At 38.9% G+C, this 25,691-nt stretch overlaps 1 protein-coding gene across 3 annotated transcripts in view; it reads left to right on the top strand.

The window, feature by feature from the left end:
- Window positions 1–25,691, top strand: part of RPS6KA2 (ribosomal protein S6 kinase A2) — a 279,346-nt gene that overhangs the window by 35,188 nt on the left and 218,467 nt on the right. The window contains exon 1 of one of the 3 annotated variants that reach the window (XM_026793060.2): window positions 1,983–2,227. The exons of the other annotated variants lie outside the window; for them this stretch is intronic. Within the exon in view, the coding sequence (XP_026648861.1) occupies window positions 2,180–2,227 (48 nt within the window). The 5' untranslated portion in view covers window positions 1,983–2,179. Of the gene's footprint in view, window positions 1–1,982; window positions 2,228–25,691 lie in introns of those variants that run through there. 3 annotated transcript variants of the gene reach the window in all.

Below are 25,691 nucleotides of genomic sequence, written 5' to 3'. Positions count from 1 at the left end.
GACTGAAAACACGCAGGCAGTTAAAGTGAATTAAAGTGCAAGAGAGAAGAATTATACTGGATTTTAAAGTCGCTATCAGAAATTTAACTGAGCTACTAGTCTGAAGTGACAAAGTGGAGGTGGGTACAGCCAAGGTGGTGATGAGTGTAAGTTAACATGGTATTAACAGTAGGTTATTGATAGTCTCTGGAGTCCTGTAGCAACTTGCTCTCTCAAAAGGATGTCTGTATGGTCCCACACAGCAGAAATCATGTATCATTCATGTACTCATCTGTGTTGATGGTTCCTGGTATTTCTCTGGAGGTAACATGAAGTATTTTAAACAACCTGGTTTTATTTGTGATAATATGCAAAAGAAAATAGTGGAAAACATCTGTAACCCTTCCAAGAGTTATGCACAGGTTCAGTTTGGAGAGGCCTTTTTTTAGATGCTGGGAAAGGGAGGCACCACAGAACAAGTGGTGCCCTAAATCATGTGTGCATACTTTGTGCTCAAGTGACTGCATGAACTTATTATGACTGCACCAAATTGCTGTCCTATGCCGTCATTTGAATCACAGGAATCAACAACCCATATCATCCTAGAGTGCCTGAATATACCATAGCTAGTTAGTATAGAGAATTTTGTTTCTCTTATTCTTTAGTGAGGTTGTAGGGCTGTGGTTAGAAAAAGTAATCTCCAATAACTAGCAGGTGAATTAGGTGAGCTAAGTCTTTGCATGGTGACTGGGAAGAACTTATGGATGTTTTCTGAGGGGTGTTGCTGTGATAAATACAGAGCTCAGCTAATGATATCTCTTTAATGCGGCCACTTTCACTGCAATATTTTTGAAACAAGTTTTGACAGGATCCATAGCTCCCTTCTTGCTTTTTGAATATAACATCTACCTGATGGCTAGCCTACGTGAATATTGTTTAGATGTTGGTGCAATTAAGTAGCTAAAATAACATGCTCTTAATTTTGCATACGGAAGAGTTCCCCAAATTGACAAGTTTCTTAATATAAATAGATCAGAATTAGGCACAGTCCTGTATTTTCTGGGGAAAAACTATCTACTGAAGAATGACATTGATTTTGATTATTGCAGTGAACATCTTCAGAGCTTACTCTTCAGTATTATATAATAAAGCAGCAGTCAAACACCTTATCAGATACTATTCAGCTTGCTGTTTGTGTAGGCATGAGCAGCTCTTAGACAAGTGAATGATTCTTCTTGAATACACAAGGGGTGGTTTCAGAGCTGGGTCTTCAATGGCTGTGTTGAAAATATGACTTTGCCCTGGAGAGTGAATGAAAAAGGACACCTTTCAAGCTCCCAAAATCACACCGTGGTTCCTAAAAGAAGTTTTTTCAGAACCAGAAAAAATTAGTCGTGAAGAAAATATTTAACATCCTTGTTGCCTACTGATCCTTGAAATAACAGCTGTCCTTCCAAAGAAAGGGCAGCTGCTTAACATGTAAGAGTAAATTGTAAATTACATTTCCATGTAAACTTAACTGAGCTGCTCAGTTTCTTCTGAAAGCTTTGTGTGAAACAATCATGTTTCACACAGAGGTGTTCCTCCTGTAGTGGCTTATCATTGAATTAGTATGCTTTACATAATTGATATGCATAGAAAATACAGTATCACCAAAACTGTTTAAGGAGTTGATCTGAAAACAGTTGCTTGGAATAAATTATAATTCAGTAACTGAGCCAGCATGAAAATAAAAAGCTAGCAAAAACCATTTTGAACAGCATTCTGACAGGAAAAAATAGCTTTTATTAAAAATGGTAGCTTAGAGTTTCCTTGTTTAAGAACAAGATGTAATGTCACCTAATAAGAGAGAAGCACTCAAGGAAAACAAATTAAGACTTCAGCAGATGCATTCGTTTACAGGGATCTGGTGCTGTAAATACTGATTGCATGATTTACGGAAATGCGTATGTTCTTTGTAGCATTAAAAAGGAGGACCTTTAATTCTTTTTCAGCATTGTGAAAAACAATTTGGTAATGACTGCAGTATTGGCAGAATATTGCTCTGTTGTAGCTCGTGATAAATGCCTCTGCCTTTTCCCCATTGCCACCAATAGAAGTTTCTGTCCTTAGAGAATACGTGACTGAGTCACTGATGCAAAGGACAGCAGAATGAAAAGATGCCTAGCACCAAAAGAATCTGACAGCACGGACCTGTTAAATGTCTCTCTGTGCATTCTCACATGGGAGAATCATACACATGGGCAAGGTATTTTGTGGTTTTTGTTTCTGGTATTTGTTTGTATTTTATGTAGAACAATATATTTCATACATGTCTATAAAATTAGCTGTTTGTCATGTTGCATGCTTATCTGTTGTGTTCCCAAGGACCCAGTCAGCCTGAGGGAACTGCTGTATCTTGGTGATGATGCCTGTCCAGCTTGGGTGGAGGGCTTGAACCCCTCATAATGAAGGGTTTTCAAGGTCTTTCCCCCATCCTGCATGGACCCCACCTGTAGTATTTGGGGTCATGGTTCCTGTCCTCAGAGATGACGTTGTTCAGTACAGGGTAAACTCTTGTGGAAATGTGGGGAATTCTAGTCAGTTTAACTGACTCATATATTACTGTGTGATTGCTGCAGGACCTGTGTGTTGAGGTTGGGAAATGTGCCTGATCTGACAAATAGCCTGCCTCTGTCATGACTGGGACAATGTTACAGAGAAAGGGGGAGATAGAGATCTCATCATATTTGAGATCTCCCAAATATGTTGGAGAGCATAGAAGGCACAAGAATTTACTTGAGGAGCTGTTTCAAATGAGTGTGTGGGGTTTCTCTTATGCTCTGTTTTGCATACAACTCACTAATGGGGGGGGTGTGTGTGTGTGTAATGGGTTTCTGGTATCTGGTCCAGAGAAGGTACGGGTTGCCTCAGCTGGAGGCAGCCTTCTTGGCTTAGGCTGCAAGGACCTGAGGTGTTTGATTCATGAGGGCTTTGGTTTGTTCATGAGGTTGGCACACCGTGACCTCCATTGATATTGCTTTGTCTTGTGAGTACATGCTAATGAATCTTCATTTTACTACCGTTAGGACTCAGACAGCCAAGCAAAATTACTTCTGGCAGTTGTAGGGATGCTTTTGAAGCCAGATATGGGAAAGGATTCTTTTTGTCACACTCAAATTACAATGCCTCAGACTGCTAAGCTGCCAAGAGCTGTTGTAGTCTGGGGCCAGCAAGGCTGCTGGGTGGGTTTTGACGATGACTGTTGTCTCTGAGTATGAAGATCTAAGGCTGGTCAAGCCAGGCATCTTTCTCCACATGGTAAAGGGAGAAGAACAGGTTGGAGCTGGGACACCAGGTCAGGGGCAGAGCTTTGCAGAAGCAGTCTTGGCTTGTTGCTGCAGCTCCTGAAGGACTTGAGGGATGGAACAGGTTGGAGAGCGCTCCCTATGTCACTTCTGAAAATATGAAACAAACTGCTGCCCTGTGATCCCTATCCTGCATTTTGCAGGAACATCTGTGTCTGCCTGGGACCATGCTATAGGCAGGGTTGGGCAGGGGGAAAGACTGTTTTGCTGCATACACTGGCCTCTTTCTCTAGGCAGCTGCATGCCTTGATTATGCCTAGAGCTGACAGCAATGCTATATTGTCTTCCAGATGTAAAATTGTGTTAAGGAATAACTGTAATCTTTTAAACGTGCAGTTATTAGCTGTAAGTCCATAGACATTTTTATAAAGAACCTTGCTGAAAGTTGTGCTCTAGAAAATATGTAATTATTTAAAGGAATCTAGGTCCTCAGTTCCCACAACAGGTAATGGATAGGCATGATCACTTTGAGTAAGAAATCACAATATACAGAAAAATCACTGTCAAACTAATTCCTGAAGCATGTGTTTTATGAGGAGAGGAAAGAAGGAAAATCTGCATATTATTTCTGGCTGGGCTTTTAAAAGAAAAGTTGCAAGCAAAAGCAGTTTGGATCTCTTACTTTTGGTGTGAAACATTAATGGTCAATTAGAAAGACTTGTCTACTTCACCATGAGAATACAAGTCTTGGACTTGTCTGTGTGGCACTGGTGGGAATTAAGGCTGAGTTTTTTTGTTCATGTGTGTTTGTAGCACTGAGTGGCAGAAAATGCAACTGTGTGTTGTTGTTAGCTTATTGTGAAAAGTTGCAGTAGAAGATTTCTGAAGTGTACAAGTGTCCTAAACTTCACAAGACACCAACAAGACAAGAATGTTTTTGAGTATGTAGTTCTTGTAGCTGAAGTTTTTGTTCAGTTCTTGGTGTCAACAAAGAATGAAGCAGGCTGTTCACAAAAGAAGAGGGAATTTCTAGTCAAGTCAAGGCAAAGAGTTTTATAAGGAAAGCAATAACATTCTGAGTTGAGCCTGGCTACAGTTGGGTATTATAATGCATATAACATACATACATGGAACTAATATAAAGACAAATGATATATTAATAAGGCTTTCAGTCATGTATAAACACTACACGTGCTTTTGCATGTTACAGCCAAAAAGCTGTATCACTGTATAAAAGGAATACTAAGATTGAATATAAGAGACTCCTGAATTTAAATAGTTTGATCACTTTTGAAATGACAATGGGAGCTCACCTTTATACTTCTATTCTTTTTTTTCCTCATGGAACAGATCCTTGACATATTTCTGCCCTTTGTACTTGTCTCAGTGTTCCAAAGGAGTATTTTATTTGAGGGAAGCAAGGAATGGTTTGTTTTTGTCCTAAGCAACACCTTATTCTCAGAAATAGCTGAACTAGTTAAGCTTGAAAGCTTGCAGAAGAACTGAGCCTGAGGCAATATTCTGGCATCAAAAAACTTCAGTCTAAATAGACCTGAGTTGGTAGAAATAGAAGCAGCTGAGGCATAGCTCTTTGGTGGAGGTGCGTCAGTAAATTCTAGAGGAGGTGGTGCTTGTGGGGGTGTTCTGGGAGCCACAACACGGAGGCACAACGCAATCCAGCTCCTGAGCGCTGTCTTTGCTCTTTCCTCCTCCCCCGAGCTGTGTCTTGAGCAACGCCATGCTCAAGTGTGTGAGCATAGCTTAGAAATATCTACTGACACATATCACTAATATGCCAGTGAGACAGCTCCTGCTGTCCATGGGTTATTTAACTGGATTGAAAATGAATTGAGAATTCATTTGAGCTGAGAATTCATTCAGTTAAGAATTTTTTGTGGTGAATGGGCATCTGTGCAACCTTGTGGAGTTGTGTTGGTATGTCACTTGCTACACATGATCTAGCAATTATTTCAGGGCCTAGAAACAATAGGGGACAAAGACAAGAGTAGCACGTGGACAAGAAACTTTTTATTCTTGGACTTGATGTGGAGGAAAAATAGATTGCTTTTTAAACTGGCACACTGGTCCTAAAGAGGGGTTTGGATGGAATAGCAGTAGGTATGTTCAACAGATCGATTAATAATAATAAAAACTTCCTAGATTTATGATATGAATCAAGGAAGTAAAATATTAGCTGTACTTTCCTAGTCCAAAGGCTGGATGAGGCTGATCCATGGTTCTTTAATGATCATTCCCTGCAGGCTTTATTCTTGCTTCTCTTAAAAAACAAACAAAAAAACCCCAAACAAAGAGAGAAACAAGTGCAACAAAAAAAAAAAAAAAAAAAAAAAAAGAAAAAAAGAAAAAACCACAAAACCAACCCTAAAATACAACAGTGATACAAGAGGACCTGTGGAAATGCCAGCAAACATCCATCTCCTAGATGTACCTGTTGACCTATAAAATTGCTTATGTGGAGCTTAACACTCTCTTAATGCTTCAATAAGCTTGTGATCTAGTGAGACAGACCTTGGCAGTGCTTTGAGAAATGAACTCTTTTGGCCAGGGGAAAATCCTGGAGATGCTAAATGCTACCAAGTGATCTCTGCATTCAGCCTGCCACAGCTGCTCCGTGTTCCTTGCTTGCAGCATTGCCCTGGCTGTGTTGCCAGCCTGTTTCCCGCCTTGCTGTGCTCCACTGGGCACCTCTCCTGGCTGTGACACACTATTGCCCCCACTGGGAGAGGTTCTGGGGAGAGCAGGACCTCATGCATGTGCAGAATGGGGATTGGCCATTGAGATTTGTAAAATTGATGTGAATTTCCTGGCTATTGCTAGCCTAATATGTCTTTTAAGTATGTCTTGTAGTTTAACTTGTTTAAAGAATTGGGAGGTAAAGAGACACTACTTGAAACTCCACTGTAAGATTAAATGCAAGAAAATCAACAAAAACAATTGTGTAGTGTCGCATACTTACATACACTAAACTTTGCCTCACATAGATGTGTATCAGAATAATATGATGTGTTTCCCCCCAAATCCTTCCTGCACAGCAGTGACATTCTCCCCTGGAGCACAGAATTGTAGTAATATCCTTGAAGACTATTTGCTAGAAATACTGCCTGAGGGCTTGCTGCTGAGTGTGCAGAAAATGTACCACTTCTCTTACATGAAGCTTTCTGGTATTTCTGGCAGATTTTTGCTCTATACAGCAATTTCTTGAAATCTGCATTCAAAAGTTAAAATTCGTGTGGAGGTGTACAGTATGTCGCAGCTTCCTCTCCCCTTTGTTTTCTTACACATTTCTCTCTCCTTTATCAATATACCGGTCTTTGTGCATCATCTCTTAAAGAGATTGTATGACCAATTCACTGTTAGTTCAGGGAAGTTTTCTCTGAAATACCCTTTCCTTTTGGCTGGAGGCAAGCACAGGTGCTCCATTTGGGAAATACCTCATGACTTCAAATATGTCCCTGTACCCTGTGTGTTGGGGCAAATGCAAGAGCAGTGTAAACCCTTTAAATAACATTTCTTCTGAGTTTCAGGAAGAAGCTCCCTGTGTGTCACTCTTGGTTTCACTCTGCTGCCTGCTGCCCACCCCCAGGGCCACTGGCTGGTTAACTTTTACTGCAAAGATACACACAAAGCTAGATGTGTGTTTGTTTTTAAAAGTGAAATCAATACTGGTTTTACTGCTATGAATATGCTTTGCATCTCAAGCAAGAGAAATGTGCAAGAGACGAAGACTTGGCAGTCTGAAAAGTGCTACTGCCTCTGTCTGCTCAGCTACCCAGTAGGATGAAATACCTCTGAGTCTGTGGTGGGTTGTAATTGCCTTCTGAAAAGCTTCTCCACATACCTGTGTGTAATATCAGATGAAAGCACAGAAAGCAGGGAAACATTGGATAAGAGTTGTTCTTCTCCCCAGTATACTTGATTTTGGTGTGTTAGAAAAATGGGAAAAGTGGATTTCTTGGTGCATGTGATATGGTGCCATTGTCACTGTACTGTAGTCACTGGGTGTGTCTCTGGAAAACAGCTGACATATTTTCATACCAAGTTGAATTTCTCCATAACTTTCATTATTTTTTGAAGGTTTTTGTGAATGGATATATGGCTCTCTGTGAAGAGAAGCCTTTTTTGATTTATTTCTCTTAATGACTCTTGATTGTGGTTGTGCTCAGGTCGGTTACTGCAGCTTGTTGCAGAAGATTCTGAGGCCCAGTTCATAGCAGAAATGCTGAACAGAATTCAGCAAAGCTGTTGTCTTTTGCCTGCAGTGCATTGGGCCTAATTCTGCACCTCTCATGGCACTTTTAGAATAGCTCTATGCCATAAAGAGATGTTCCCCTCTGTAGCTTCTATGGATACCAAGGCCAGAGCATTCCTTATGCTTTTAAGCCCTGCTGTTCTGTAGCTTGGCTGAGTGCTGTACATGCCCTAACTTCTGATGTACCTCTAAATTCTCCTGTTGCTGAGTAGTCCTACGCTGTCCTCTTCCAAAACATTCGCTGAGAATTTGTGAGGACTTGTGATGAAGAGGCATTTGAAAGGAGCACAGTGAAGCACCAGAACTTGACATCAGGACATGCTCGGACTTGGTGTTCAAGAACCTGACTCGGACTGGAGTATTCACCTTATTCAGTGGGGCTTCTGTGTTTGCCATGCAAGTACAGCAAAGGAGTGGAACTTGTCTGCAAAGAACAGCTCAGCAGCTTTTCTGGGGACAAAGTCAGTATGAAACAATTGATGTACTTTCCTCCCTCCTATTCTGCGCCCTTTTTCTTTCTGCAGCCTATTATTTGAGTTTGATGTGTATACTGCATTTGTATCACCTTTCAGAGCAACAAAATGTATTATGGCTTGGAAAGTCTTAGTAGAAAAGTCATGTTAAAAAGACTGAGAAATCTGCAGCCCTGGAGGAGAAGTGTGAGGCAGAAAACAATGTTTGTGTAAAAGATTCTTGAAATAGAGAAACTCTTCTCCAAAAGTGTAACTTTTAAGGAATTAGAGATATTTTAGTTCAGGGGAGTGCACATTTCTGCATAAGTTCTGGCAGTATTGGCATTAGTGAGTTCTTATTTTCTGCACAGGTAGTATGCTAGATTCTTGGTTTTAACTAGGCATAATGATGATAAATAGCAGTTTCTGGTTCTGAAAATCAGAGCATTCTCACAAATGACTTTATCATCAGTAGTTCCAAACTGGTACTTTTCCCTGCATGGAAATTTGTCTATCAGAGAATGTACCTGCAAGTCCTTTGTGCTCTGTTGTCATTCAGGTTGTTGACCTGCAAAGCTCATAGTGTGTTTTAGAGAAGAGAAGGAATTAGCAGTTTCAGAAACAATTATTACCTTGTGTGAGCAAGTTTTCTTTGCAGAACTGCAGTTTCCTTTGCAGGAATCTTCAGAAGCAGTTAGTAATGTGGTCTTGATTGTTTTTTTACTCCTCTTCAATTTATTGCTCTACTTCTTGGCTGACTTTTTAAGATATTTTTCTCTGAGCTTTGCTATATTATACTTCATAAGTTTCTTTATCTTGATCTTTTTAGCAAATGTTCTTCAGCTTTTGAAAGAAATAAAGTTCTAATAGCATAGTCCAGTGAAGTGAATTTACATTAATACCAGGGCAGTATAAATGTTCTCAGTTGTCTTTGAGCCCTTTTAATTGCTCTTCCTCCTCTGATAACTTTATTTTTAACTTTAGGATTACGGTATTGTGCTAATCCAATGATTGTTGTAAATGATGGATTTTATCACACGAAACCTTCAGAGCCACAATATTCCACTTTTCACTGGCTATGACTTAATCCAGATCATTTTCTGTTACTTTTCTTGGCATGCCAGAAAGTCTTTCAGGAGTTTGTTGGTACCTGGTACAACATATGTGACCATTTCAATACTTCACCCTTTGTATGTGGCACCTGAGTAGATATTTCAAGCTGCAGAACTATGCTAATGGAGGCTTCAACTTTTTCTTTCTATTCTTAATGGTAGCCCTTTTTTAGCTATCTTTTTGATTATACCTGTTCTATACATCCATTAGAAAGGAACCAGAATTTGTACCTTGATCTGGACCTGTTGAAGACTTACAGGACTTGTTGAATAAAATGGGGAAGACTGAGAAGGGAAGAAGACAAGAAACCTCAACTGCTGCATGATGTTCAAGCATAATCATTTTGCACACCTGCACTTAAAATTCAGGTATTTATAGAACTAGATGCAAGCTAAATAATGTGTGGAGAAAAACAGTGTCAACATAAAGAAATTCAAAAATTGATCCTGAGGACATTTTTTATCTATTATATGCAAAATCATTTAAACACTACTTGTAGTTGTGGTGCAGCTGGATGGCTACTTGCACAAAATTTCTCATCCAGTACAACTCCTGTTGAAATTTTTAACAATAACTATGTCTGGTCATGCCAGTTTTTAGCATGTCTGAAGGCTCAGGGCCTTAAATATCATTGGTGCCTTTGGGCTTACTCAGAAACTTGGAAATGTGCAAACAGTAGGGTAATTGCTGGTATTGTAATAAAGCAATGTTAAGCTGACCTTTTATTTGTTTGTTTGCTTTTTAAAATAATATTTATGGAAAACCAAAAGAGAGGAAAGAATAATGAGCTGTGCAAGTTAGTCATTGTGGTGTCATTGCTAGCTTTGTTCTATTTTGGTTTAATGCTTTTGCATCCTGGACCAAAACCTCCTTATCTTTTGGCTAGTGGTGGTTGTGCTTTTATGAAATTAAATTTATGGACAAAACTGTTAAAGAATAGTTCTTGTTGTTTTGAAGCGTTCCCCTTCTTCTCAACTTACTTTTCCAGGTATCTTCCCTAGCTAAAATTTGGGAATGCAATGTCAGCAGCATCCTCCAACATGTGTTGAATGTCAGGTCCTGTGAATGGTTTAGGTTCAGTCTTGCATGTGTTGTGGTTGATGAAGAGTTGCTCTTTTGATGTGTAGCAAACACAGATTTTGTAGAATTCTTGTTTTGCCAAAATCTGTCTCTCTAAGTCGAAGCAACTTTCTCCTGCACTCATTCAGTACTGAAGCCTTCTCACAGAGACAGGTAAAACTTGACTCCTTTTCGCTTAAGACAGACTCTTTTGGAAAACTCGTTTCTCTGATTTAAGAGGAAACATTACTCCCAGAATGAATCTTAAACTACCAGTGTTTCAATTTATTTTTTCTTAAGGAAAAACTAGTGGCTGAGCATGGAGATTTTTGTATCATCTCTATTGTACCTTCTCCTTGGATTACCCCCAAGGGATGCTGTTCTGAAAGATGGAGCTCCCTTTTCTGCACCTAAATGAGGTGTTAGCTTCTTCCTTTGTGGAACATTCAAGTTGTTTCTTGTCCTCTGGCATAATCCCTGTATTCTTTGCATTGATTTCCCATTTGTTTTCTCTGTATCCAGGATTCAGTACTGTTGCTAACAGCAAAGCACACACGCTGTGCACCTTCTGCTGCAAGCACAAGTCATCCTTCCTGTTATTAGTGTTTCAATATTCTGAATGCCATTCAGGCCATGTTAATTTTTCTTACTGTTTTGCCAGTGTGATCTGCCTTCACCTTTCTGCTTTAATTAAGGTGGTCTCCCAGTTAATTAATGCATCCCCTTGAACATGGGTATCAAGTGTCTGCAGCAAGTATAATCCATATGTATTTTTACACAGGCAGCTGCATTTTTTCCTTGCCATACTGGGACCAGTAGCACTGACGTGTTTCACCTTCTTTGTAGTTTTCCAGAGCGATGCAGTGTCGTCTTTCAGCAGTCATTGCTGACCTTCAGAAATTATATTTAAAAGGGTAAAACATGCACATGTTCAGTTTTCAAACTCTCAGGAAGTAAAAGCAGCAATCTTGGCAGAAATCTCTTCTCAATGACTTCTGGTGCTGCTATATAAAGGAAGGTATGAGTCATGCAATGAAGGTAGGTTCCTGTACATTTCCATGCAGGCATAACTTGGCTTGTTTCTCACCTGTCTTAGGCTTGATGCAGGCTACCCAACTGGGTGGGTCTTAGAGGGAATATAAGCATATATACTGTGTTTTCTAGAGAGTAATAAATCTATACTGTAATTGTGCAGGTGTAGAGATAACTTACCTATTTCTTACTAGCAGTTGTATCGGCTCAGCACTGCCTAATTTAACCTAAAAAATGTCTGAGCAGTATCCTCATTGACAGCTCCCTGGTTAGTATTTGCTGCATTCAATCTCTAACTGGTCTCCTGCACCAAGCAGAATAATGTTCCATCAAAACCAGCAGAAATTATCGACATTGCATTTGGAACTTTGCATATAAACTAGGATTTATTGTTTTCTAACTTGTTCAAGCTTTTTGGTCCTGTAAGCTGTATTTGCAAGACTCTACTAGTTTCCAAAAGGCACTGATAGAAGTGAGTCATGATAAGATGTGAGATCAACATTAGATCTCCAATGATGCTCTGTACAGATTTGTGGGATGGGTCTTTGGCACAAGCTCCCACAGTAGGTACCTTGGGAAGACCTGTAAGATAAACAGTCCCTAGAGGGCAAAGCTGGGGTGGATGATGTGAAAGAAATGTAAGATTGTTATTTTACTAGCTTTAATCCAGGATGCACCATTTCTGAGTTGAATTGGGAAGATAGTTAACTAAGATTTGAAGCATAGGTCATATATTTTGTTTCATGTGAATAACCCTCTCCGTTTTAATAAATTTGGGGGTTAATTTCAAATATTTCAGCCTTTGACTAGAGTGAAGTCAGTGCACCATGACATGCCCTTATATGAAAAATAGCTTTCTGGCCGAGTGGAAATGGAATTATTTTCCAAAGGAGATTATTTCCCTTCAAGGTCTGCTTGCAGGCTGGTGAAAGTTGTGCTATTCCCAAAATAAGCAGTAAAGCCCTTTTCAAGTAGGCACCAGGTCATGTTCAAAAACCAGCTCAGAAAATTGTGTGGCCTGGGTAGCTCATTTAGATGGGGAGATGGAAGTTTACAAGTGTGGTTTTTCCCTTTGTTTTTATGATTATCTTGAAATCAGGGATGTTTACTTAATCATTAAAACATAAAGGGAAATAGGCAGAGTTGAAGGAAAAGCAAATCTTAGTATGTCTTTTATAGCCATCCAATAAGAGAGTCTTAAAAAGGATTGGCAGTACTTTACTGCATTACAATACTAGAATCCGATAGATGTATGAAGTTATCAGTGAACTGCAATGCATGCCTCTAGCTTGAACTGTAGTTAGCTTTCTCTTGTTTAGCCATTAAGTTTTATGTTGCAGTTTCCTGCTTTGCTCACAGATCTCAGGATTTGGGTGTTCCTCAGCTCTGCTTTCAGAGACGTAAACTAGCAGGAGCCATACAATTAGACAACATGATTTTTTCTTCCCCCCTTTTCTGACTGTTGTAGTTAGGTAAAAAAGGGAATGTGGATGGGCTTCACTGTGGCTTTTTACTTACATTTTTTTTAATATAATTTGGACTTGCCTTGTCTGTTTTTTCTGTGGTAGATTATTTATTCCCCTCTCCATTATGTTGCACTTCTGAAAAACTGCCACACAAAAAATTCTTAAAGTAGTCTTAACATGTCTTTGCTAAGTGAAAGTTTCTCTATTGTTCTTAGTCCACTGCTTGATGTTGTTTGAAATGAGATTCTGTAAACCAGGTGATAGACTTGCATTAAAAAAATCTTCTATATGAATATTTTCTCATCCCAAATTTCTTTAAAATTCTGTTTTTGTCCTCTGTATTATAGATATAGAAATAATTTGTGAGTCACTCCAGCAACCAAAATGGGAAATTAATCTAGATATTCAAAACAAAGCTCTTGCATGAGGTTACTCATTTGATGGAGCTCTTAGGCATCAGCTGCAAGGTGTTGGTTCTGTAATACCATGGAAGACTGATACAGCAAGCAAATAGTTTTGCTTATTTATGGCTGGATGTTTATAGGATCTTGTTCCCTATTATTCCCCCTTCCCTTTCTCCCTTCTTATTATTCATATTGTTTTTCTCCTTCCTCCAGGGTAAAAGTTGAAAAAAAAAAACTGTTGGAAAAAAACCCCCAAAAATAGTCTTCCTAGCTGCTTGCTCAAATATAAGAACTCTAAGTCTGGAAAATAAAGGTACATTTGCATATGTCATGAAATGACCAAGGCAACCATTAGAGACATTGGCATTTTCTTAAGCATTTTATTAAAAAAGAAAATGGATGCATGTTTAAATTTTATCTCAAGGGGATTATTTCTGGAGTCTTTAGCTGAATATGTTGTTGAGTTCTGAAAATCAAGGAGATCTTGCAGCCATGTGTACCCTTTTCCTTTTGTTGCTTCCTCCTCAAAGAACAACTCCTTAGCATGGGAAGGCATCCACTCTATCTCATTTCAGACCCTGGTAATAGACAAAGTCATCTTAATACAAGACTAATAACTATTGTAAGCAGAAAGAAACCTGACTAGAAAGTCTAAAAATAATTTTTGATGCTTCTTGCTTAGGGAATAGTAGTTGTTTTTGTTTAACAGAAAACAATTGAAAGTACAGACTGTGTAGGGTAAAATGAGCTATTCATGAAGGCATTAGAAAGTCCAAGTGCATATCAGCTTGAAGAGCTGTGAAATACCATGGCCTTGTGTGCCTGCTGTGCTGTGTATGTATTCATAAGCAATACTGTGAGTATGTTTATTGTATGCTGAAGATTCAACCTCTAGTATTGATTTGCCTGAATTATCTTGCAGGGTGGAATTGTAAACATGTTCATTTATCTGGGAAAAAACTATCAGCACAGGGGCACTGCAGGGATAAAAGGTAGTTATGAAAACAGCTTTCCTTCTGTAGATGAACATGCATAGCAGTGGTGGAGGGGGACAACAGAACAAACAACACCCCCTCTTCTTTCTGCAAATACCCAATGAAACAAGACCAACAAAAAATGACAAAAACTGAACACCCTCCCCTCACCAAACCAAAACAATAAAAACAAAACAAAAACCCCAACAAAACATGAAAGCCAGAAAATCACCTAATGAACTTTTGAAGCTCCTTTATTTTCCCTGGAAGTCAGATGATTTTCTCGTGCCTCAGATTGTGTCAGAAGGTATCACTGAAATATTTCATCTTTTGGGGTTATAATAAGAGTGTATTATTCATTGAATGACACAAAACATCTGTAAAATAGCGGAAGATGGCTCTAAGAGACCTGTTAAGCAAAAGAAATTGCAGAAGAAACAGTGATAAACCTAAGTAAGATGTTTACTGTATTTTGGTCTTGGCCCTTCTGTGTGATGGAAGAGAAGGTTTAACTCTCCTCACCTGTAATGCTTTCTGATTTACCACATTTAACTTTATGTTCAAAGAGTTTTTTAAAATAATGTTTTCCTACTAAAAGCTGCAGCTGTGTTCTCCCTCTTCGTATCAGGCTATAGTGAGAGAGACAAATTCAAGTGCAGAAAACAATCTGCTTGATTCAAAGAGTCCTTCAGATGGTTGTGCAGTTGTATCTGCCCATTTAAGTCCAGGCTAACAAAACCTGTGATTTCCCCTAGCTCAGAAGCAGACGACTTACTGTCCATGTCCCATTGTTGAATGCTGCTGAGGAGGCAGTCAATTGATGCAGGTGATATAGTTGGTTACCCAAGACTGGTGCGTGCCTCAATCCTCATGTATAAATGTTCCACTAAAAACCAGATGACAATTACTGGTCTGCAGTAGACGTTTGTCAAGTCTGTGCTGAAAACCTTGCAGTTTAATCTTGGCAAGTAGCAATATGGGCACAAACAGAAAATGGATGTTCTATCTGAATACGTGGGAAAACCTTTACTCTGAGGGTGACAGAGCACTGGAACAGACTTCCCAGAGGAGTTGTGGTCTTTTCTCTGGAAGTACTCAAAACCCAGCTGGATACATACTCTGTGACCTGCTCTGGATGAACCTGTTTTAGCAGAGGAGTTGGAATAGATGGTCTCCAGAGATCCCTTCCAACCTCAACCATTCTGTGATTTTGTAATATAGGACTGAGAGATTAAGGCAAGGGGGGCCAAACATCCATTATTAAGGCTAGGCATTTACTTAATGTAAAAGACAGTAAAGAAAAGAGGTTAGGACTCTTTTAGTACTGTTTTCTCCTCCTGCCTGAGAAGTTTGTTCCTGAATCAACTAACACTGGTCTATATTGATAGACCTAGAAAAAAACCCAGCTAAATTAGTAAAGCATTTCCAAATTTTCTTTTTCAGTCTGCTATGTACACAAATTTGTAAGGAATAAATAGAAAGTGAAGTCCTTCCTATATTTCATGTTCAGAATTCAGAATAGAAAGATTTCTTTTAATATTGGTCAAAATTTTGCATGATCATGGTGATAGAGAAAATGGGAAAATGTGTCAGGATGCTGTTGAACAGTGGTGTTTTCAGATCATTTTTTCTGCAGTAGAGTACAGATTCAGTGTTGTAATAAAATCTCAACTTTACAGCTATCATGGAGAAAGTTAGGAAGCAAATACAGTCACAGTCCCTAAAGAAAACTTTACCCAGGCTCCTTTTGTGACTTGGCAGCAGCAGCCTGTCATGAGCACTTCACCAGCTCTCTCCTGTTAGACTCCAGCACTCTGGTTTCACTTGTGATCAGGGTAAATGGGGTTCTTGGGTCTGAAGCAGCGTGCTGTTGCTGGTATGCTAGGGGAAGAGTAATCTCTTGTTAATGTTCATGTTAACATCTGATCCATCTGCCTAGTCAGTATCAGCAGTAATGAGGAGTAGTTGCTTGCTATGCTCTGTGTGTGCGTGTATGGGAATATCAAAGCTGCTCTGTGGTTTGGTGCTGATCTTTAGGAGAGAAGTTAAAAGAGCATAACAGATGTTCCCCTCAAATAGCTCCAGAGCTAGCAGGGCTGCATCAGTAACCAGGCTCGTGGACAGAAGAGGTGTGAAATGCAAACAGCCTGCTGAATAAAATATGCCCAGCTCCTGGTTTTGTCCGGTGTTTCTATGGCAGCATGGGGCACCGTGGCCTGGTGCAGCTGAGCAAACTGGTCTCCTCAAACCTGGCTAATAACTCTCTTGCATGCTTGCCAGGGAGTAAAAGGAGAGGCTTCTCCTTTTGGGCTTGTTGGCAGCAGTGCTTCTCATGGAAACAGCTTCAGCTTAAAGAAATTATTTTATGGACTGTTAGAGAGGAGGAGTGAGAAAAGACAGTGAAAACAAGGCAGAAGGGCCATCAGAGACACAGGTGGCTGACACTAAATATCCACTCAAAAGACACAAAAGTGGGAAGAAAGGGTGCAAAGGAAAGATGTCAGCAACAGTCTTCAGAGGACTGAGCTGGAAAAAGGAGGCACGGTGACCAAAGTGGGGATGAATGTTCTTTTTGGGGAAATGAAAAGGAAGGTAGGAAGGAGGATCTGTAAGGTGTTGCGAGGGTTGGGCTGAGGTTGTGGCTGTTTTTGTAGCTTCCTGGGAGCTCTCCTTTCTCAGGGACATATCACCAGGCAGGGTGTGAATAGAGAAGGAAGCCAATGCTTTTGCTTGCTATTGCTTTACATGCGCCCACCCTGCATCACTGTGTAAGGATCAGTATCAGCATATCTTTAATTAAGAACTTGGGTCTTCAATCCTACAAGCCAATTGGGGAACCAGTATTGACAGATGAGTGACTTTAATTTTCCTCTCATGTTCTCAATGAACAGCATATGAAAGCAGAAAGGAAAAAGGTGCTCTGTTTTGTAACTCCAAGTAATGTTATAGATGTGGGAAGAATGCTTGTGATGAAATTTCTAGTGAAATTTCTAAGTGCTGTTAGACTGAGATTAACAAAATTAGAAATCCCACTTAATTTTGGTAAGGAGTAAATTTGGTGTTACTATTGTAACTTAATGTGTGATAAAATAACCAAGTCTGCCTGTTTGAGAAGACTCCAAACAAGGCAGATTTTGACCTTTTATTGCTAGCAAAAGTTTATTCACCTTTGCAAATAAGCAAATGAAATACAAAGTGAAAGTGACTCATAGTGATAGGCAGTTACTTGGAGGTCAGCAATGAGATAATGTTTCACATTAACTGAATTGAATGAAGGATGAGTACAAAAACATAAAAAATTTGCTAATTCCTTTTAAGCCCCCACTAATCTATGTGATTGTGGATAATCCTTCAGGATGGCACTAAAATCAGTATGTGGAGTGTAGTCATAAGTATGATGCTCAGCCTGCAGCATTGCTTGTAGCCCACTAAAGATTTTAGGACACTGCATTGAATATAACTTTTATTTGACCAAAATAGGAGTGTCTTCAAAGCTAGAAGTGTCCCTATCAGCCTCTTCTCTGCTTTAGGTTTCTTCAGTATTAGATCAGATGATGCAAAGAACACAAATGTGTTTTTCCAAATCTAAAGACACAGGTTTGTTTAGGTCCTGGAGACATTGAAAGCAGGAAAGTTCCTGACTTACTGGGGAAAAAGGCAAATTAACACCTGCATATCATCATGTCTCCTTACAACTTATGTTCTGGGGCCATGTACTTCAGGGTTAATGTTCTTTACCAAAGATTAGGAATGCTCTCTCTAGTCAAAGGACCATTTGACCTAACATGGTTTCTTCTCATTCCTTCTGTTTTCTTTTCCATTCCTTCCACTTGGAAATCTTTCTCAAGACAAGCAAGCTGAAAAATGCAAACCCTCAACTTAGCAGGCAATTAAAAGATGCCTCAGTTATGCCTAGACAAGCTGCTCTTGTTACATGCATGTTGTTCTTCCTTCAGTCTCTAGGTTTAATAGTGAGTATCATTTTTAATAAAAAGATGGAAATGTACTTCAGAGTAGTCTTGAATGTGTGACACAGGAAAATGAAGAGGTGTAGATAGGGGGAAAGTGTCCTTACAGTTGAAGTCTCCCATGCTTCATTAGGAATATAATTTAATTGAAAGTCAGGTTTTTTTACAGTTTAGCTTCAGAAGCTTTATTTACTCTGTGCAGCACTGATTTCTGTGCAAACTGCTCCTTCTAAGCTTTACCAGGACTGCCACTGCAACTTGTTCAGACAGACAGATGGTGTGCCATTAAATCCACCTGCCTGCCTCATCAACAGGGACTGTGGGCATTGGATGGTTTATCTGCTCTTAGGGAGGGGGAAGAAAAATCCAGCATTGATACTAAAGCAATTTGGTGCAGCATTGTTTATGACAACCCTGAAAGTGATAAGGGGAACTTCTAAAGGACTTGCCTAGATTTTATTTTTTTTTTCATTTAGATGGTCCTTTATCTTCATTGTTGCTCTCTTATTTTCATTCTGGACCTTTGGTTGTTTAATGTTGAATAGAACACCAGAACACTTGAACAATAGATGAAAATAAGCCTTGTGCTTAAAGACAAAAGCTTGTATTCAAATAAAAGCAATTGGTATCTAAATATGATATCAAACTGAGATCTTAAAAAAGTTAAAAGCAGCACTTACAAAAAAAAAAAAAAAAAGGATTGTTCTTATATGTATGAATAGTTTGTAATGACTTAGGCAGGTTTACCAAATAACCTGATTCAAGGACTTTGTTTCTGACAAAAACTGGCCTATGAGAAAAGCCCATGGCTATTAATCACTGCCCATTCTAGACTTCTCAAGAGAGCTTAAGGCAAATGTACAAACGAAGAACAAAAAAACAACCCCCAAATTATAAGTCTATTTCGTCTTAACAAAAGTGTAATATTAACTTGGTGAATCTTGATAAGTTCTTGATTTTCCCCTTCTGTAAGTGTTGGTTGATATTTGCTTGGCAAGCAACTAGCCTTGATGCAAGTTTTGATTAGCAGAGATGAAGGACTTTTGTTTGGGTTCCATTTTGTTTGCTGTACTGGAGTTCAATAGTATGGGGAGGAATGTTTGCACAACATGCATTTCTTATGGTCTGGGAGCTTGGTCACATTTTTATGTGAAATTAGTGATGCAGGTTCCTTTTTCTAATAAATTATCACTGAATTCTACAGCAGTGCAATGTAGAACAAGAAAGGACATTGCACAGATTCATGGGATTGTTGTGTCTTTCAAAACCTAAGAACTAATTGGTTCTTAAATCTACACATGTATCAGTTATTTCTGTCTGGTAGCTCTCAAAATTTCCTTTTCTTTATGTTGGAGATGAACCATATTTTATCATTCATAAAAGACTGAAGCTTCATGATTAATTCTAAGATAAGACATTTTTGAAGACCTATTGATGGATGCAATATGTGAAAATAAAGATCAAAAGCAAGTGTCATGATATGGAAGAAAGACAGTGGGAAGAGCTTAAGTTTTCTTTATCAAATGACTAAACCTCAGTTTTAGTGGAAGAATTTCCACTACTTTCCCATGATCCCTTAACGGTGAGGTAGGATGGAGGACTTAAAAAACTGGATGGTAAAATGCAGTACATATGAAAAAACCCACAATAGCTTACAGAGATATTGTTCAAGTATATGAGCTCCATAAGCAGAAATATTATGGCCAGATATTCCTATGAATTTAGATATTCATGTTCAAAGTAATAGCTGATGGTAAAACAGAGGGCCAGAATGACTCCAAGCACGTAGGATTGCAGCATTTTCAGTCTATGCCACAGATCACCTCTCCACCTACTTCCTCATGCCTCTAACTTGACTATTTTGTGGTGCTCTTGGGGTTCATGTACATAAAATGTCTTATGAATCTCAGCAGTGATGGTTCTGACACTGTGCTGGTACAGGGCAGTATCGTGGACTTGAGCAGAACACAGAGCTGATAATATTGAGATGTTTTTGTTATTGCTGAGCAGGTCTTGCGCAGAGCCAAGGCTGGTTCTGCTGCTCTTATTGCCACACTGATGAGGAAGCTGGGGCTGCGTGGGAGGCTGGGAGGAGACACAATCAGGGCAGGTGACCCAGACTGACCCAAGGGATACTTTTACTCTTCCACTGCAGGGGGAGTGATGAGTGTCTGCATGGGCTTGGTGGTTGGCTGGGGTTAAACCACGACACACCCTTAAATGGTTTCTGTGCTTCTCCCATAGTCTGCTTCACCCTTAATTTCACTTATTGGCACACTGTCTTGCACTATTGCTCTCCATCACCCTAGTTCTCTCCCAGGTGTGTGGTTAAGAATGTGGATAATACATGTCATTAACTCCCTGACCCTGGGTTTGTGGTGTGTAGAGATGTTATTAAGGGTTTGAGGTATTAACAATCAGAGATGAAGGCAAGCTTTCCCAGTAAGTGCTGACCTGATGTACAAGGTTAATATAACGGTTTGATCTGCTTAATGATGACTGATAACATTAAATATTTGCTGAGTAAACTTCCAGGAATCTAAATGGCTATTACAGATAGCAGGTAAAATGTGTGCAAGGAAGCCTAATTCATACTGGTTTAATGGGATGGCCATGATAAATGGTCTTTTAGTTGTTGCACTATTTACCGGCCCTTGGTTTGGGGCTTAATATCAAACACCATAGTAAAAGACACAGACTTCCTACCTGATTAATTTCTCAGATAGTGTTAAAAGATTTAGCTGTAATATCTATTATTAAGGAAGCTGTGTTCAAATCTAGCTGTGGTGCCTCTTTTGCTTTTATGTCCCTTTTTATGCAGTTCAAGACAAGTATTTCAAGAAATCAGCAGCTTCACTATGGCCTGAATGGCCAGACACTTACTCAAATACTTATATTCCCCTTTGGGATTGAAACACATTTTGTTTCCAGCTGGAGAAGAGATTACAGTTCAGTTTCCTCTGAAGGAATATGCTATACATGCACCCAAATTGCTAGGTGGTCTAAACCAGCATGAGTTTTTGTGGATGATGGCAGGATTTGCTTCGTGGCCCCATTACAGCTCTTAAATACAGCAGCAGCAGGCATTGCAATGGGAGCTGATGAATGGGTATTTTCTAATCTCAGGGAATTAATACTGTGTTGTCATTAGTGCTTCCCTGCCTTTCACAGCAATGAGATGATAGTTTGATTTCTACTTACAAATATGGGCAGAACTATCCCATCACAACTTCTATGCCTTGGTCTCCTTTTCTTTGCAGCTCATTTGTATTGTGTGAAATGGAGCATGTGGACTGGTGCCTAGCTTGTTCATGCACGTAATGATGTGAATTGACTTGTTTATTCCCTGAATTCTCTTTATGGACTCATTTTAAAATAAGTTCCTCAGCTACTGATCTGAGTAGTTTGTGAGATGGTTGAAATGCTGTAATTTTCCATTTCAGAAATGGAATGGAAAGTGCAGCAGCTGGAGTGAAAATGTTCAGGTATGTTCATGATCATCAGTTTGCATAAACCAAAAGCTTGACACTGATGCTCTGCATCTGGGGATCTAGGCCATTAGAGAGATAATGTACAGTGAATAAAATTTGATTGAAGTGTGCTGTGAGATTCACTTGAGAAAAAGGTGTTATTTACATAATACTACAACCATGCAAATCTCAAAGTATTGCTTAGGCAGATTGTTTTCTAAACAGGTTTAGTAGCCAGCAAATGTGAAGCTTATGTTGTAAGGGTTTTTTTTATTTTCAACAAAAGAAAATGTTCTTTCAAGAACCTCTTTTTTTTTTTTTGTTATTGAATTTTATACTCGTTCATAATTTTATTTTCAAGCTTCGTGGATGTGATCTCACTTCGCATAACAGTGATGAAAGAAGTTCCCGAACTGCTCCTTCTAACAGTTTTATAGGACTGATAACTACCTAAGAGCTTTGCATGGCTTTCTTGCTCACCCCCTCCCCCCCAATAATTTTCTTCATTTGTGGAGGAAACTCTCATTTCTCTCACTGCTACACTCTTCCTTTGCAAGGAGAAAGTGCTTTGGAGCCTGGTGCATTGCTTTTGGGAAATTACAGCCTCCATGTCTGACTGATATTTGTTTTCCATGCTCTTCTTTCAATTTTTTTTCTCAATCTCTGACAGCAGACTGTTGTGGAGCACATAAACTTTTATGTTCGTACTTAATTCAGTTGCACCTAGAACAAAGTAGTGCTGCTTTTGTTGTTTCAGTCTCATTGAAAAGCTTTATGCTATCAGAATGCTGTGTAAATCGTGAGGAATATGATACTTGGCTAGCCATAGGTATTTGAGCTCTCAAGAGAAGAAGGAGATTTGAGGTGCCAACAGTAGAGATCTTTTAAGAACAGGTAGATAGTTCTTGTATTTCTGATTTGTGTTATCAGAATGAGCATGCATGTTAAAGAATATTCATTTACTTATTTAAATAACCCATACACCTCTATATAGAGACATTTTCTGAATTTTCTCTTTTACCTTGTACATTACCTTGTAATGCTCTGCAATGAGTAAACCTTTCAAGCGTGCATGAAGAGATAATGCCACTGAGGTGAGCTCAGAGCATGGTGCTATAACACAGAGGTTGTGGGTTTGATGCCCATATGGGACATTCATTTAAGAGCTGGGCTTGAAAATCCTTGTGGATCCCTTCCAAGTTAGAACATTCTGTGACTGTGTTAATCTAAATATTCTCTTCTATTTCATCCTTTTGAAATACGCTTTACTGGCTCACTTAACTCTTCAGCCGCCAGAACAGCTTTTCCCTGACGGGTGAAAAAAGTTCTATACTGATAAGTGCTGAGATGTTCTTGATTCATTTATGGATTGGTTGCTTGATTTGAATGGTCTTCTGTTACTATAGATACTCAGAACATAGTAATTTGTTATCCATCATCAAATTGATTTTGAAGCTTTTCTTCTGCATTTTTAAATAATTTAACATAGCAAATAAGAATTGCCATTTTGTTATCCTACAATAATATTTTGATACAAATGTGAAAATAGGGACTGCATAAAGTCACATAGTTACATTATATTTTGGGTTAATTAAAAAGCAAAAGGTCTTAAGGGAGAGTATAGAAAATTGGAGTCTGGTTGTGTTTGTATCCCCCTCTTTTCTCCTTGGAAATCTGCCCCAGTTTGAAAGTCTCAATATCTTTGTAAGACTGCATCTTAGATAATTGTCTTAAATGCTGTTCATAACTGTGTGAGTACTCTGATAGGGTTTTATATATATATATATATATATATATATATGCTTGAAAAAGTGTAATATTTGTTTTGGTTTAAGTGTATTGTAAGCCTTCTTAACAGGTTCTTTGCACTTCAGCATTTCACAGCTAATTTTCTTTCTTCTATTGCACTACATCAATTTTATTGCTTCTTCATAAATAAACTGGAACTTTTCTGTTTAAATATATAACCATTTTTTAAAAAATTAATTTTGCCTACAAATTTTCTTGGTCACAAACCTTCATCCAATCTTAATTTTCTGTAAGCCAAAACAATTTTTCATAAGAGTCGCCTATATCATGTGCCTTATAAGTAACATATTCAACAAATTGAACACATCAGCAAATTTTAAGAGGGGAACTCAGTAGAGTATGGAGTACTGTAATGTTACCTGGGTGGATGACTTGTGTGGCAATGCTTTTTTTGAATGATTTCATGTGATACTTAAACTATGCAACTACTTCAAAAATTTTTGAGTGAAACACTGGTGAGCAAAGCTAATGCCTCACTCTTTGAAGGCCGTTTGAGCATTGCTATTTGAATTTGCATGGCAGGACATTAAAGTGTTCCTTTTGTATGCTTCATCCATTGAAGTAACTGGTGTTTTCAGAACTTTATAATAATAGACTTTTTGTCAGGAAAAAAAGGTATATAAACAGTACAGTCATTTGTATAGTGTCAGAGGGATTTTCTGCAATATTAACCACAAACATGAAAATATCCTGGGAAACCCATAAAGGACCTATCAAGAAATCATACCTAAAACCTACTTCAATAATTTTGTATCAGCTGATGTACCTGACAAAGCTAAAGAGTGCCTATGTAAAGTAGAGGATAATGAGGCTTCCCTTTTCTTGTTCTTTAGAAGTTTCGGTGTGGTTTTTGATTGTAATGTAATATGCATTTCTCACTTGCAGTTTTTATTTGAAGTTTATGAACTGCAGATCTGATAGTGTTGAACTCTTGGATCCATTTTCCTATTAGTGGTGATAGATATTTTTAAACTGAGTGCCAGTAATGATGCACATCTATGATGATAAATGAGCTTTTATGAATGTGGGATTTTACAAGGTGGGGATGCAGCAATCAACAAGCACCTCCTCAAGTCCATGCCATGACAGCTCTTGAACACTGCTGTATCTAGTGTTATTGTTGCTTTTAACAGCTTCCCTCTTTAAAGCCGCTTAACTTTGTCGTCACACACCGTCACACACCTGCTCTTGGAAGATTGCAGGTTTTCCCAACTTCCCACCAGGAAAGCTGCATATACATTTTGTGGCATAGGATGCTCTGCCCCTAAAATGCATGTGTAATTGCAAGTACTTCTCTATGAATGCTGAGCAGTACTCAGTAAACCAGTGTATGCCATAGCTCCTGCTGCTTTGGGCAGTCAATTGATGACCATTTGTTGTTACAACCTGGGAAGTTCTGGAGAGGCTGGGGGCAGAAAGGTGCAGAAAGGTGAGAAATCTGCATTTTTCCAATGTTTGTAATACTGCTTCTCCCAACAGGTTGCACGATCATCTCTGAGGCAGATGTTGGCCTAATTGCTCTGACCCAAGATAGCCTCTTGCTTTTATGCCTGTGTCCTATTTGCTAATCACATGTGGCTGCTTCACTGGGATAGTTTTAAACACAAGCCTGAGGGAGACAACCAATACAGCCTTTTTGAGTAGCTTTTCATTAAGGTTGCTGCTGTTGCAATTTAAGTTCATTGCTGTTAGGCATGGCTTCTGTTCAGTGTGCGCTGTAGTGATATGTGCTTCAAAGTTGACTCTACCTTTAAGGGCAGCAAAGCTCGTTTACTGCCTACCCTGCCCCCAGCCCCCACATTTTCTTCAGGCTGATGTGGCTTTTTTCCTGATTGAAAATGGCATCAGACTTCTGTTTCTGTGACAGGAATACACCTACACAAGAAGTCTGCATCCCTTAATTTCAACAAGAACTACTACACAGACTTGTTTGTTTGTTTGCTCTAGCAGCTGTGTTTGAAACCTCAACTATCTGCATTCTACAGTCCTTAAGGAGGAATTTTTATTAGTTGTAAAATCATATCCATTATTAATTTTGGTTTAGTATTATCTGCTGTAATGTAACTAGAAACTAATCCCTTCTCACTACCAATGTAATCCCTCTATTTCCTCTGTAATAGATGCCTTTCAGACTAGTATTTCAAGTAATTAGAATGGCACCATTTGTGAGTTTGAATCACAAGTAATTGACGTTTACACCATATGTTGTTTGGCGCTCTATTTTGGGCAAGCAATTTAAAAAAAAGCATTTCTGTCTGAGTATGCTATAGAAAGAAAGAAAGAAAAAAATCAGCCATTACCTGTTCTTCTTACCCATTGTGAATTTATGCTGTTGGTCAGCAGGCTATTCTGTACAAAACATTTTTCAAATTGTTTTATATGTCTCCCTATGTGAATTGTTTTGGCTA

This window comes from Zonotrichia albicollis, chromosome 3 (assembly GCF_047830755.1).
Source record: "Zonotrichia albicollis isolate bZonAlb1 chromosome 3, bZonAlb1.hap1, whole genome shotgun sequence".
Lineage (NCBI taxonomy): Eukaryota > Metazoa > Chordata > Aves > Passeriformes > Passerellidae > Zonotrichia > Zonotrichia albicollis.
Note: the sequence above shows the minus strand (reverse complement) of the source record. Positions and strands in the feature narration are given on the sequence as shown.